The sequence below is a fragment of the Emydura macquarii genome, unplaced genomic scaffold, assembly GCF_026122565.2.
Source record: "Emydura macquarii macquarii isolate MOO-44397 ecotype Brisbane River unplaced genomic scaffold, CSIRO-AGI_Emac_v2 contig_2422, whole genome shotgun sequence".
NCBI lineage: Eukaryota > Metazoa > Chordata > Testudines > Chelidae > Emydura > Emydura macquarii.
This window is the reverse complement of record NW_027132559.1, coordinates 43,901,413-43,914,511: the sequence shown is the minus strand read 5'-3', so window position 1 is coordinate 43,914,511 and position 13,099 is coordinate 43,901,413. Positions and strand designations below refer to the sequence as shown.

The 13,099-nt window shown below is 38.3% G+C and overlaps 1 protein-coding gene across 3 annotated transcripts in view; it reads right to left on the bottom strand.

The window, feature by feature from the left end:
• Positions 1–13,099, bottom strand: part of ACBD5 (acyl-CoA binding domain containing 5) — a 67,410-nt gene that overhangs the window by 51,302 nt on the left and 3,009 nt on the right. For all 3 annotated transcript variants that reach the window (XM_067562401.1, XM_067562400.1, XM_067562402.1), the window contains 2 exons: positions 10,781–10,853; positions 4,869–4,980 (listed from right to left, as the gene is read on the bottom strand). In XM_067562401.1, coding sequence (XP_067418502.1) covers positions 4,869–4,980; positions 10,781–10,853 — 185 coding nt within the window. The remainder of the gene's footprint in view (positions 1–4,868; positions 4,981–10,780; positions 10,854–13,099) is intronic.

The window sequence follows — 13,099 nt, the reverse complement described above, 5'->3', positions numbered from 1 at the left end:
AGTCGACGGGAGTTACGCAAGTTTTTTGTGTAGCTTGCGTAACTCCCATTGACTGCTGCCAAATCCCAGAGGTAAGTGTAGACAGGGTTTCTGAATGGGCAACAGCCATGAGAGAAGACTGGCACTTCAGGACCTAAAGACTTAAGTAGTCAATGGATGGCCTTACAAGATGACGACACAAGAACACCTGCAACCATATAGACATGTATCACATGAGCTGTTCCTTGTAAATAAATAGAGAATTTACCGTCTTATTGTGTCTACACTTCTGAAAGAATGATGGAGTCATCTGGCATATGAAAGAAACCTGGGAATGAGTACAGCCAAAAGACAACTGCAACAAGACTTCTGGTAGCTAGGGATGGATGAGCAGCTTGAGGAAGTAGTTAAAAATTTCATGGCTTGTGCTAGTAATGATAACTCACAGAAATCTTCAGATCCCTCTAACACCAGCTGACTATCCTAACTGTCAAGGGAGAAACCGGCTCTTGACATAATAGGACCATTTGAAGATTATCCTATTACACAAAGGTTTGCCATAGTAATGATAGACTATCATTCAAAACAGCTGGAAGTTATAGTCACTGGAAATATTACTGCTGAAATAGTGATTAAGTTCATGTGATCAGTCTTTGGCTGAGACAGATTTCTCAAAGAATTGATAATTGACAACAGAGTGAAATTAACCTCTGCTGAAATGCAACACTACCTCAGTAGCAATGGTATCAAGCACAAAACAGTTTCTTTATCCCAGCCAAAAATTAATGATCTAGTCAAGAGAACGTCCAGACTGATGAAAACAAGTCTATAACTTACCAGTTTGCAAGCAAGACCATGGAAAAAAGCTTTATGTGAAATATTGTTTGCTTACAGGACCACTCCACACTCAACAAACAGGAGCATCACCCTTTGAACTGTTAGAGGACATAAGGCCAATATGTGATTCATTACCTGTTAAATGCTTATATGATCTTTTTTCAACCAAACCATCTGATGAAACTATTCATGAATATATTAAGAACAAAAAGGAGAAATATAGACAGCATGTAGATCATAAGAAAAATACTAAACCTCTCAAGTTTTAAATAGGAAATTTTGTTCTTGTGAAGCTGTCATACAGAGTCAAAAAAGGGCATTCAAGATATTCATGTCATTTGCAGATAACAGAAATCTGAGGAGATTCTGTTGTACTAATAGATGGAAAGAAATGGAATATTTCAAGATTGTTCATAGCTCATCAACCAGCAGCTGAAGAAGAGAAACACGATTTCCACCTTGGACCACAGAATATCAATGACACCTATAATGATGATGGACAATCTATACTGGTAGGAATTGTTCCAATGCCTAGTCTCATTCCTGCCTCTCCAGGTATTAGGCTACGTGTGACACAAAGGAGACTGCCTAAAAGATTGTAAGACTGTTACGGGATTTAAGTGATGGTTTGGAAGGGATTGTTAAAAGTTTTACAATGGTTATTCTAAAGGGGAAGGGTGTATCTAGGTACACATAGCTACCCCAGTTTGTATTTATAAGTGTTGTGCTTAGGTGATTCCTATAACCTTGAGTCCAGGACCTACAGTTCCAGGATGTATGGGGAGAGATGGAGAAGTGGAAGGAGAAAGATGAGAAGGAAAGAAAGAATATGAGCTCTGTGAAAGAGTGAGGGGAATAAACCTTACCTTTGCTGTTATCAAGCTTCCTGAGTTTTCTTCAAAGGGGAATAGTACAAAAATTAACATGGGGGAAAAAATGGAGTGGGGAGTCAAAGAAGGCAGAGTGGTCCAAAGGATGAGACACTGGACTCTGAGATTATTAGTAGAATAGTATTGTAAGTGCTAATTATTATTTATAGTTTATTACTAAAATATTAATATCTTCAGTGGACTAGGGTGGGAGTGAGGGAAGGATTTCTTCACATCCCTAGTGCAATAATTTTGTGACACAAAATTGAAAAGAAATTCACTATTAAGAGTCTGACTATCTAAACCTATACTGAAGTACTTAGATGTTACAGTGTTTCAGATTTGTGCATGATATGTACCACATCTATTACAATATTGATAGAGCCAGATAAGGCTGAAACTTGAGGTTCAACTTTGAATTTTATTGATATGGTTAATTTAAATAATATTAGTGATGCAAACTAAGATACGTTAAATTTTCTGGTGTTAACAAAATATACTTTTTGGAGTAACAGCGTGACGCTTTGCACCTCCATGTTCACCCTTATAGTGTAATTATGTATTGTTTAATGCAAAGTATGTCATAAGATGGTTTTGGAATGCTCATGACGTACTAAGCATTGTTATAGTAATGTTTGTTGCAAAGTAAGATGTATGGTTATGAGGCACCACTATGTATTATTCCCAAAGATGTGTCCTCATGGCTTAAAACAAATCCAGGCAAACTGCTCCAGAAGCAGGGGGCAGTTTGCACCTCATTAAGGCATGTATAGAAGAAACCCACCCAGATCAGCATTCCAGGAACAAAAGGACTGGCCTGAGCATCCATGGGGATCATCTCAAGTGAGCCACCTCCTTCCCTGGGGCAGCTTGGAATCATGGGGAGGTAATACTGACTGACTCAAGATATAGATAAATCCATATAAGGACATTGTTTGTCACCTGATTCTGGGAGTGTGGGGGGGGAAGAGAAGAGAAGAAACATTTTAAAAAGGGATGACTTTTTTTTAGCCATGCTTGCTCTCTTCCACCTCCATCTACAAACACCACCAAGCAACTGAAGTGCTAACCAAAGGAGAGAGCCTGGCTGAAGGGAAACCAGCCAGCCTGTGGTGAGAAACACCAAAGTTTGTAAGGTTGCAGAAAGGGTTAAGCTTAGTTTAGAATGTGTTTTGCTTTGTTTTTTCTTGGTCAAATCTAACTTGTTGCCCTTTGACTTATAACTACAGAAAGATTTTAAGTGATTAATAAATTTGTTTGTTTTATCTAAAGTGGTGCATTTGGTTTGAAGTGTGTGGGAGATTTTATCAGGAACACCAAGGTTCATGCATATCAATTTATTTGTGAAACTGATGAACTGATATGAGCTTACAGTGTTCAGTGGGCAGCACTGAACATTGTAAGACAGGAGTTCATAGGGTTGCATATGAGACTGGGGGGGGTCATATTATTATATAATCCAAAGAATGGCTGGCAAGAAGCACTCACTCACTCAGGTAGGAGCAGCTTGCTTGTTGGTGGCTATGTGTAAACACCCCAGGATTGGGGATTCCCACAGCAGAGCAGGGTAAAATGGGCTCAAGGAGTCGGGGGGCTGGGATGACACAGCAATACTTCAGTCTAGACTGTAGTAGGGGAACGTCACAAACAGATTTAGGATCCACTGTATTTTGGTCTGGGTGATCTAATCTTTTTTGTCTCTAATTTCTATGATTCTCTGTTAGTTTACCATAGATTCCAAGTGAGTCAATCTTTGTTATGCATATCACTTACCTGAATCTGCAGATACTCTGTTACAATCTTGCCTGTCAATCCAGCTGCCAGGCAGACTCATTAAATAACAGGCCTGAAGCATATGCATTTTTAGCTGAAAAAAGTGACCCTGCTTTCAAAGTGCCATTTAAAAATTCAGCCAATTTTTCTCTCCAAAATTTGGAAAAAAAACCAAAAACTATAACATACAACTGAACACAGAACTGATTGATTAGTCACCAGGGTTTAAGCCAAAGCCATTTTTGAGTTGTAAACTGCAAAAAACACTTAAAAGCAGTTTGTCAAGTTATTTAAAAAAAAAAAAAAATGTATATATATATATATATATATATATATATATATATATATATATATATATATATATATATATATATATATATATATATATATATATAATAAATAAATAAATAAAATTGAACAGTAGAATAGATCAATTTGTTAAAAATTATTCCGAACATAGGCTACATACGTTCAATTTTAGCTTAAAGCGTTAACCAGGTTTTAAACTCCTAAACCAAGATGCAGACAACCTTACTTGTAATGTTGCAACAGTCTAATTATCAAAACATTTTCACAGAATCAGCTATGAACTACAACGTTGTAAAATAGTAGTTGCCACAGTGCCTTTCTACATAACTATGAAATTACTAGGTTTGCCACCTGCCAGATATTAACAGACAGCTGAATTAGTCTCTTCTCCCTTGAACCTGGGTGTTGGGCAATTTAGACTGCAAGTACAGGGGAGGAGATAACAGGTCCTTTATTATTTGTCTGTGAAATCCCATGCATATATATGCTGAGGTATCAATAATAATTTTAAAAATTGCAGGAGGAGAGCAAAAAAAGTTTCTCAAGCTGGATGACAGAGAATAAACAGACTACTAATTACAGCACACAGCTTGCCTGCCCATACCCACAGGCTACATCAGGATGTAGTAGAAAGCCAGAATTTAAAAAGTTGTTTTATAAACGGAGAGGCAAAAACTGGATTTTTTTAAATTCTTTCTCAGAAAACAGAGCCTTTGCAGTGAAGTTTTCCACTCCAATACAGAAAATGTTTGGTTAGGATCCAAACATGCTGTTGGAACTGCCTGTAGAGTTTTTATTTTTAAATAAAAATTAATGGTGGCAAACCCAGAAGTCACAAGTGTTGCAGGGAATTATAGCATGTAAAACAATGAAACAGATGGATTTACACATAATTTATCATTCCTACCTTCTAAATATTTAGAGACTTTCTCCAGTCGGACTGGCATATGGTAAAGAAATTAAACAGAAAGAAACAACATTTAGCTTTAAAAACTATTTATAGAAATTAAACCGAGAATGAAAAGTAAGTAAGTTAGTTAAGAGTCTGAATATTTTATTATTATTTGCAGTACAAAATAAATAGGAGCTATTTATTCAAACCTGATGTTAGGCCAGATCCTCTGTTCTTTTTATCCTCTACTATTTCATAGAATGGGCCTATTACTTGTAGTAATTCTTCAACTTTCTCCGTCATTGGCATACTCTCAAGAATCTGTACAAGTCCAAAATACAAAATGTCTTGTGAAGTAATATATTAAATGATTTATTTTATTTAACTTGGTGCCAAATTTCTTTATGGTCACTGCAATACTCATATAGCAATAACATTTCACAAAATAAATCTTTTTAACACTCTGTGCAACTCTGCATTTTAGCATCACATAACACCCCCATTCACCAAATAATAGGCCATAACCTCAACCTAAAACAAAACAACTTGGGGATTTTAAAAGCACTGTTTATTGTAATTAAAGGACTCCCTCAGCATATCCATTACAAATTCCAATGTTTATTATCTAAGCAATTTCAAACTAAAATCAGGCAGAAGTTTAACAGACAGGTGGGTGTGATAAAGTGCAATGTGCTTTTTAATGAGTTTTTCCTTAGGGAAAATGAAATTGAGGGAGCTCCTTCCATCAGAATATTATTTTTATTTGCCATATTCCATCCTGTTTTGACTGGGTGCAAGCACAATGTCAGGAGGTATCTATGGGGCCCTTCTAGTTTACTAGCTGCATATACAAAGCAAAAAAGCAAAGCCATTATCCACATCATAAAGCCCCCTAAATCAGGAAGGACAGAATCCAAGTAAGGACAGTCCAAAAATCACATTATAAAAACAAATAATTAGGATCCAACCCTGCTCCCTTGCAGTCAGTGGGAGCTGGATCAGGTTTTCAGTTTACTAATCCAATACACCATAACACCAGAACAGGCATTCATATCACAGCAAGGAGTGCTGTCAAACAGACAATAGAACAGAGATGACAGAGAAGATAGAAGCATAGAATATTAGAGTTGGAAGGAACCTCAGGAGGTCATCTAGTCCAACCCCCTGCTCAAAGCAGGACTAACCTCAGCTATATCATCCCAGCCAGGGCTTTGTCAAGCTGCAGCTTAAAAACCTCTAAAGATGGAGATTCCACCACCTCCCTAGTAACCCATTCCAGTGCTTCACCACCCTCCTAGTGAAAAAGTTTTTCCTAATGTCCAACCTAGACCTCCCCCACTGCAACTTGAGACCGTTGCTCCTTGTTCTGTCATCTGCCACCACCGAGAACAGCCTAGCCCCATCCTCCCTGGAACCCCCTTTCAGCTAGTTAAAGGCTGCTATCAAACCCCCCCTCATTCTTCTCTTTTGCAGACTAAACAAGCCCAGTTTCCTTAGCCTCTCCTCATAAGTCCTCTGCTTCAGCCCCCTAATCATTTTTGTTGCCCTCCGCAGTACTCTCTCCAACTTGTCTACATCCTTTTTGTAGTGGGGGGCCCAAAACTGGACACAATACTCTAAATGTGGCCTTACCAATGCCGAATAGAGGGAAATAATCACTTCCCGTGACCTGCTGGCAATGCTCCTCCTAATGCAGCCCAATATGCTATTAGCCTTCTTGACAATCAGGGCACACTGCTGACTCATATCCAGCTTTTTATCCACTGTTACCCCCAGGTCCTTTTCTACAGAACTGCTGCTTAGCTCGTCGGTCCCCAGTCTATAGCTGATGCTGAAACAGGCAATAAAAAGTAATAAGTCTGCCAAATATTATTACTAACTTCCAATTTTCTAATCCACTTGGGTGGATTTTGCTCACTTTCCCTAAAAGCAGTAACTCCAGGAAAAGATGTAGGTAGCAGGCTGGCAAGCCAGTAGTAGCAGCTACGGTAAGCCCTTCCCAAACAAGACACCAGGTCAGGTAGCAAGTGGTGGCAAAAGAAGCCACAACAAACCAACTGCAAGTTAAGCTACATACAGGTCAGCAGGAAACAGCAGCCATGGCAAACTCTTGCCATGTAAAGCTGGAGGCTGACTGGCAGGTGGCAACAGTAACAATCAAAGCTAGTTTTGCAAACCAATCAAAAGTTATCAAAAAGCAAACTCCCATAAAATGGTAGCTTCAGCAAGTTTCCAATCCATTTTGTGCATGAACAGAACAAAAACATGTGAACTGAATGGAAATTAGCAAAAGAGATTGGATATGTTTTACCACCTTTTCTTTTATACAGCTACAGAAAATGAAAACTCTGTCTTAGCTAACCTTGGTTTGCAGTGCATTTGCATCTACATTCTGTGCTTTCAACGCAAATGAAAAAACTGCATCAAACTTAAGTATAAATGTTGTTTGCACATACTGCTGCTCCCACACATACTTCAGAAAAACCACCCTCATAATCTGGACAGTTTTCAGAATCACACTGGGCTTTAGCCACAACAAATTTTAATAAGACTTGTGTGGTGAAAGTCCTTTAGAAAATGTATGTATACAGTGGGCACTATTGGGGTGGAAGGACTGTGGCTCTTATCTCAGTCTTATTTCAGCCTTGGAGATGAGAAGCTGCAAAGTAAACCTGATCACTAATCCTGTGTTTGGGTGAGATGAGGAAATTTCACCTCCCCAGCCATTCCATATCCCTTCTGCACAGAGCCAGAATCAGGGGCAGTTCCAACCGCTTCCCAGTGGGTGGGCTGAGGTAGGTTAGACAGAAAATTGGGTGGGCTGCGCTATACATCTTGTGGGCAAATATACTTTTTTTTTTTTTTTAAACAATACACACTTAAATGTGTGTTTTGCCTGTGTTATCCCCAAAAGGAAAATAAAATTATATTCAGACAGATCGGTTTTAAACTTTATCTATGGCAGCTCACCATTTATTCACAGAAAACCAATAGAAAAAAAACTAAGCCAATAAACAAACATACTAACAACAATAAAAAATGCAAATTTCTGGAAAAAATTAGTGATTAAATAATACTAATTGCTAATTACTTTAAATAGGAGAATGTACCATATTATATTTTTAAACAGCCATTTGCACACAGCACCAGTAAGATATTTGGAAGATCTGGCAACTCTGAGCCATAATACAACAACTGATACTGCAGTCAATCTGGAGCAGTGGGCCTCAGTGCTAGAGAGGGTTAAATGAACACAGATGCTGTAGGAAGCGGACACCTTCTGCTCTGTCCTTCATCCTTAGCAGCAGCTGGAGAAGGCAGTGGGTAGGAAGGGGGATGGATGCAGGGTCTATGCAGCTCCTGAGCCCCAGCCAGTTTACAAATTTAAACATTGTCAACCTGGGCCAAAGCATGTGCAGCTGCAGCAGGCATGTGGCAGACAGCGGCAAGCTGGGAATGTGAAACATGTGGGGAGGAAGCAGGGGTGCCCTATCAGATGGGGGAACAGGGGACAACTTTAACTGATTCCAGGGCTACTTAGGCACCTGAAAACTCGAGGGTTTTTTTTTTTTTTGCAGATAATAACTTAGAAATTAGTTGACAGGAGTCCTGTATCTAATTCCTATATAAAGAAATACAAAAATATATACATACATATAAACTTAAAATATGGCTTTAATTGGTGTAATTTTAGAACAATCAGAAGATAATACAGCAAAATATTCCCAACCCCAAACCTTGAGGTATCAGTTTTGGAGCTTTAACACAGAGATCAAATACAAATTTGATACTTTGTACACAGTCTTTAGTAGAGATACATAAAAATCTGTTTACTTTCTCTAATAGACACACTCTGTGTTACTGCCATTATCTACTCTATTTTAGTTGATTACGTTTTTTGTGGAGTGAAAAACATTTACTTAATTTTAACAAACATGATTAAGGGTTTTTCTCTTTTATTAAAAAACAGGAATTTATTTTTCTAGTGATTTTGACATTTATGTTTAATAATCACAATCATTTACGTGACTCACTAACATTTGACTCCATCATTAATATTTGTATTGGACTTAGTACCGCATTTATTTTCATTTGAATTTTAAATTTTATAGATATTAAAAATATAATTTGAAAAAAGCAACCTTCATCTGCATAGTGTCTTAAGTTGTGTTTCGCTAATGTTTTTTCTTTTTTAAACTGGCACAGCTAAGGCAAGTACAAGCTAACATTTTAGAAGGATACCATTATTTGATTGTACTACTTTAAATAATGAATGACTAAACCGGTAATAAAAGTAATAATGATAATTACTCCAGTCAGGACAGGTTAGGCATTTTCAAACTCACTACTCAAAGAATTAATTTTAAACTTTGAAAGAATAAAATTACAGAGAATATGTATTTCAACAGGAAGTACCAAGAAGTAACAATACCACCACCATCAGTGTGAGAGAGAATGTGTGGGTGTGCCTGAGTGTGTCAGTGCACTGCCTCTTTAAGCCAAGCACTCAGGAGCCTGAATGCTTGTTCAGTAAAGCAGCCACAGCTCCCATTCGTGAGCCAGAGGAATCAGCACAGACAGGCTCCCTATCCTCCCACTCCAGCTCAGAGGAGACCAACTCAGCCATGGCCACCTCTAGCATCAGGCAAGCTCCCCCAGTACTCTGCCAGCCACGGATCAGCTTCCCAAAGAAGGGAAGGCTGCTGCAGTGGCGGAAGCTGGACAGCCGGAGACTGGCAGGTACTGGCTGAGCATCCAGCTCAGGGAGGGGTGGCTACAAGGGGACTACGGCAAATTTTGGGGTGGCTATAGCCTCCTCAAGACTCCCTCCCCCAGCACTGCCCATGGCCAGAATACTTAGAGTGAAATCCCCTCTACCCACATAAAGCCCAAGAGATTGCTTGCTATCAGTTTATCTTACGATAACATTGTTCAGAGGGCAGTACTTTCACTTAATTTTACTATCTATAGTACTGTTAGTTGATAGTTATTTTGAAGAGAAGAGGCTACTTTATTAGTTATTTCAGTGGGACTCTGGACAGTTAAGATTATGGAATAATGAAGGGCCAAATTCTGCATTACTCACTCAATTAAAACTCCCATTAAAATCAATAGGAATTTTGCTTGAGTGAAGACCACTGAATTCAGACCACTGTCGAAAAAAAAAAGTAGTCATTAAATAGTAAGAACAACATGGTGGTTGGTACAACAGAAATAAAATATTATATAAATGCTTTAAAGAAGCATAATAGCCTGATTTAGAAAAAAAGCTAGCATATTCTGAATGAAAACTGCACACTCTATTCTTAATGCTAACCTGGCTATAGTTACGATGCTGCAGCTCAAAGTATGTAAGATCACTCACTGTTTCAGAGAGACCTCTTAATAGGGCTGTAGTCAAAAGACAGGATGAGTTAAGGATAGAGTGGCAACCTTCACTCTGAATTTGTCCAGCTATTTTATTTAAGAATTTTTATTATGCTCATTAAGATAACTAAGAACAGTTATAAAAATGTTAAGAGTCTGCTCCCAACAATAGACCAGAAACATTTGTTTGGGTCTAAATCAGACTCCTGATATTAAATACACCAGGAATATTTTCACTATAAATAGAAGCAATTTCAAATCTAGGTTCTAACTCAATGTCCTCCAAAGTTCAAGGATGCTCAGATCCAGAGTTTTGGTTCAGCCCATTTTGTTAATGAATTACTTCTAAAGTCTTCCACGTAAGGATCCCACCAGCTCTCAAAGTAGAGTTCAAATGTAAAATTTACTGCAAATTCAGCCTTTTTTCTTTAGGATCTCTCATCCGCTTCTGCTTCCCCACTTTGTTCTGAATCAGTTTCAATTTCAGTTCCAGTGCTTCACTATACACAGCTGCTCTGCCTTTGGGCCTGTCATTTAAAACACTACTTCAATAGAGTCCCTACAACTCTTAAATTTCAAAACTATTACCACCAGATAGTTTAGGGTTAAATTAATTCAGCAAACTCAATAGGAATGAAGTCCAATGTGGAGCTTCACTAACAACTAGTGAAATCTTTTCTTTCTTTATTCTATTCTTCTAATGTTCTAGAAATAAAGTCACTTTAGAAGATACATAGATTTAAATTACTCTTACCTTTTTCATTTCTTCAACATATGCTATCATGGCTTCTTCTTTAGGCATATCTCCCAAAGAATTCCAAGCATCCCTAGAAATGAAAACCAGGAACATCTTCAGAATATCCATGGTCTGTCTGAATTTTTCAGTCCAGCGTTAAGTCAAATCTTTCTTATTGTGCCTGCAATTTTGTGAATAAAATAAACTAACTAGCTGATTTGAGAGCATAATCAGGTAGTTGAACATCTACTGAGGAGAAGCATGATCCAGTGGATAGGGGACTGGACCTGTGTCAGAAGACAAGTTCGATTCCTGATTTTAACACTGACCAACAGGGCATTGTTATGCGAGATCTGTTTTGAAAGGGATGGGACCTTAAAAAAGGTATTCGTATATTAGCCTTTTACATATTAATTCTGGTTGTATTTATACATCAGCAGCATGTACAGGTCTATTTAATCTTTCCTATTATGCCTTACTCCATCAGGAAAGTAGCAGTCTAAGGAGACAATTGCTTACTTATCTCTGACACGGTATATATTATGGGTTTGGGGTCAAATTGTATCCATTCACAAAAACACAGGTGTCCCAGGAAATCTTTTAGATTGACATTGGAATTTCCTTGCAAGTCTTCTCTGCAGGATGGGAAGAGGTTTGGGGAGTGTTGTATTAATTTAGATGGAATAGATGGGCTAAAGGTGTTAAACAGTAACTAAGTTATGTTAACATTAAACAGTGGTGAATAAGGTTTGGAATACAGAAACTAAAGACTGCTTAGTCCTATGGCAAACACACCATTAAACATTCTTTTAACTTTTTATTAAAGATGAAGAGCAGGAGAAACAGTTAAAGTATTTTAAATGTTATATATTAAAGAAGGCTTTTTATTTTAAAACATCCCTTGTTCCCTTTCCCTTTAGCTGGAGAGAGTTTTTAGAAGAAAAATAACCCTTTGTTTGACAGTCTCTTAAATAGTATCAAAAGATAGTAATAACTGTCCTTTGGGAGGAAAGAGGAAAAGTGAGTTGAGATAAAGGCCAATCCCATTTCATCCCAGGTGGTGTTTGATTCATCCCAGCTGGAGCCAATCAGTGGTGATGTCATCTGGTTCCCTCTCCCCAGCTAGACTAATCAGGATTGCTCTGAGGCTCAGGATAATGAAGGTCCAAGGAGATGGGGGCAGGTGTCAGCCATGATGGCGAAGCTCACTCCAGCAGCTAATTTTCCCCCAAGTCTCTTTCCTTAAGATCCCCAAATGGGAGTGATGGGTGAAACAATTATTTTGTTCACCAACTGAGGCTTAGTTTCTGACACATCAATTTTGGTTCACTGATTTCTGGTTCTACACTTTTCTGATTTATCCAGTATGATCTTAACACAGTCCTTGAATATTATCACTATGCTTTGTTGCTTGGACTAATTCAGTCTGGCTGGCTCCCTTTTGTAATTTTTCTCTATCAACATTTGTTGTTACATATTATTGTGCCATTTTATGCACTTAAGCTCATAATCAGGATAAATTTGTAGACCCAATTATTGCAGCAGAAGATAGAGAAGAGCCACCCAACCTCACAGATCCCGGAAATACCCAAGGAAGAGAAATCCAATCCTATGCAGAGCTGGCCTTAACATTTTTGGGAGGGTAGACAGACCTCTCTACACAAGGAGGGTCAAAGTTATTCTTCGGGGGCATTTCAATCTTAACTAACTTTTAATAAAAAGCAAGCCAGGGATTGTTGATTTTTAGGCCTCTTGCTGTAGAAGTGGAACCCCAATGCTTGAGCTGGGGTCCATATACAGTACCCAATATATTTTAAATGCTTTTCAAGGGATGCTTGTATAAACGTAGATCTGGGGACCACAGTCTCTCTCTCCCCAAATGCTGAAGGCCATGGTGTGCACACTGATTAACTTTAGGATTTTAAAAGTGCTTTACTAACATTTATCATCATAACGATTACCTGTGAACTTGGTAAGTAGTGTTATCTTTATTTTACACACTGGAAAACTGTGAGGTAAACACACTAAATGATCTGACTAAAGCCACAGCGGGAATCTATGTCAGAACTGGGATTAGAACACAAGATTCCCTTACTCTCAGTCCTGTGCTTAGTTCATTTAATCCTGTCTTTCCTACTATTAAAAACTTTCCATCTAACTTTTAGTAAGAGCCAGATTGGCTGTTCAGTAACGGAGCCATCTCAGGTACAGGTGGAAGGGAGCTTGTTACCACAACCAAAGAGCACTGCCCTCCTTACAGCGGCAACCTGATTTGGGCTCCCCTAAATTCTAGGGAGAGGAAGAAATATTGCAAAGGTACCACAATGTGATGTGTAA